The 2,500-nt window shown below is 38.8% G+C and overlaps 1 protein-coding gene across 2 annotated transcripts in view; it reads right to left on the bottom strand.

Moving 5' to 3' along the window:
- Nucleotides 1-1,853, bottom strand: part of LOC138000089 (vinculin-like) — a 34,444-nt gene extending 32,591 nt beyond the window's left edge. The window contains exon 1 of one of the 2 annotated variants that reach the window (XM_068846250.1): nucleotides 1,658-1,853. In XM_068846250.1, the coding sequence (XP_068702351.1) occupies nucleotides 1,658-1,714 (57 nt within the window). In that variant the 5' untranslated portion in view covers nucleotides 1,715-1,853. The remainder of the gene's footprint in view (nucleotides 1-1,657) is intronic. The other variant, XM_068846257.1, reaches the window with a different exon arrangement.
- Nucleotides 1,854-2,500: the final 647 nt, after the last annotated feature.

Below are 2,500 nucleotides of genomic sequence, written 5' to 3'. Positions count from 1 at the left end.
ATCACCATCATGTGCTTGAGGCGAGAAGAGAACCAAGGATAGCTTCCGAGAATAGAAGAAGACAAATCCAAACCGTCTGCTCATACCACCACGTGCTCGCCATTCTGTTTAATTACGAATTGTAGTTACTTCAAACAACCCCTTTGAGGTTGTTTGAAGTAATTATAATCCAGTTATAACCAGGGACTGCAATTAGTTGATGTGAACCCATTTCATATTTAATTCGATTATAATTCGATCATAATCAAGGCCTAATGTGAACATGGCTTTAGGTATTTAAGGTGTTGAAATATAAACTGGTGAGAGTAAAATTAAAAGGTGAAAACAATTTGACACAGGAAGAACAAAAATACCTAAGATTTACAATAGCTGTTAAAAAAGAATATCTTAAGTGCTTTCTTGAAAGAAGTTGTTGAGGAAGAATTGGTTATATCATTCTTAAGAGAATGGTAATTAAAATTTACAATGAAGGTCCCTAATAGAAAACAGAAAACTGAGGATTGACTGGACATGCAACAAAAATGAACCCTTGACACAATCAGTGACAAAAAAAGGTCAATTCAGCTATAACTACAGTTTATGCTACAGCAAAATCAGCCATTATTGTCCCATCCTCTCAAAAATCAAACAGACATCCCCTTGGGGAACTTTCAAAAAAAGGCATAGAGGACACAAACAGATGGAATGAATAAATCAACCTTTCTGGCAGTAAGAATCTTAAGATGTTCAAAGAAGGCTATAGATGGTTTGCAACCAATCTCTAGAGATACAAATAACAATGATGTAGTATTACAGTGTGGTACACAGTAATGCTATCGGACAAACAAAGAAGCTAATGACAGATCTTTTGTTTTCATCCGCCAATAAGGTGGCAATTACTTAATGTGAAAACCATCCATCCAGTAAATTTAATACTCCTGTAAGGGCCACTGAGACTTACAGATTTTACTCTGTCTAACGCCAGACGATTTTACTTGTCCCCCCAGGAGTGAAAAGGTTAACCCTTTGTGAAAGGAAACAAGGAAGTTTAGTAAGCTTATTTTGCACCTAAGATATACATATACCAACAAAATGTTATTTGACCAAATATTTTTAACAAACTTTCAGTGTGTTTATACAGAGAGAGCACATGCTGTTTAAATGTCTGTTGTTTTTAACAAAAAAATGTGACGTTTAATCAAGACAAGAAAAGAACAGTTGATTACTGAATATTGTTTACTTTGCATAACAAATTAAAAGAATAAATAACCTAAGAAATTTTTCAAGTGGCCACTGCAATCAACGCAAGACTTAACTGTGTGACCTCAAAGATTCTTTATCCAAGAAATGTCAAAGAGACGCAAAGATCCACAGATTGAATCGATCGCTTTAGAAATCTGCATTGAAATACGAGGAATTTTTTGCCCACATAAATTCTTTGGCCACTAACGCTTCTGTTGTCTGTGGGACAGTGTTTTCAACATTTGTGTGCAGGAATTTAAATACTGAAACCTCAAGTGCAAGGTTTTGAAGCAAGCTCTACTTGACAACCCTAACGGGAAAACATATGCTAAAAAACAAAGTATCAGCTACAAAAAGCTAAACAAGAGACAGCCGGCTGAATGAAAATTTATCAGCCATCTGCGAGAAGATATCTGGCAGCCAAATTTCAGCTTACCTGTTGTGCAACAGGCTCCAAGATCGACTCGATGATTTTGGTGTGGAACACAGGCATTTTTAACTTTCAAACAGCAGCGTCGGCCTTTGAGAGTGCCAGGCAAAAATGAAAAAAATTTGAGAATTCGGAAGTGTCCACACCTACACGTACAGTAGCTTTCGAACACCCAGCCCCAAACAAAAATGTGTGCACTGACGCGAAACAAACGCCTGCGATTGCTACTTATTCTGATCAGCAGATACCATAGAAATTTGGTACGTACGTCATGTATGGGGACATATATTGTACCGTACACATAACACGTACTTTACTTACCTTGCTCAGCTTACTTAGACGCTTGAAGCGCTTTACCGAGCCCCTGCAGCCTCTAGAAAGATGTCAGTCAATGCTGGTCGATCGGGGAAAACAAGACAAGGCACTTCCACAAAACTTCTCCTGCCCTGTCGAATTTTTCATACATTCGTCCATAATTTTTGCAAGAATAGACTTTAGACAAAATCTACACAAATGTATATTATCATTCGGAACGAACAGCTAGTACTACCTCTGTAAGGGCCTCTTCACAGAAGCCCGGTTGACCGGGCTGGCCTCGCTTCACCTCAAAATCCTTTGTAAATATTTCGATGTGTTCATATGAGAGGGTGGGCTGGCTCAGTTGCCGTGATCTCGGTTTTTCGAACCGGAATCTCGGTAAGCGGACCGGAAGTTTTACCGTATGAACAGTTCAGTCCGGTTACCGGAAGTACGTGAACGTGAATCTTCATTAGGCTGCATCACGGGCCTTCTGTGGTATATTGGTACGTGCTGGCTGGCCCTTTTTTCCTGCAAATAATCAAAGAAAGA

The sequence above is a fragment of the Montipora foliosa genome, chromosome 1 (genome assembly GCF_036669935.1).
Source record: "Montipora foliosa isolate CH-2021 chromosome 1, ASM3666993v2, whole genome shotgun sequence".
NCBI lineage: Eukaryota > Metazoa > Cnidaria > Anthozoa > Scleractinia > Acroporidae > Montipora > Montipora foliosa.
The sequence above is the reverse complement of the archived record's forward strand: the minus strand, read 5'-3'. Positions and strand labels throughout refer to the sequence as shown.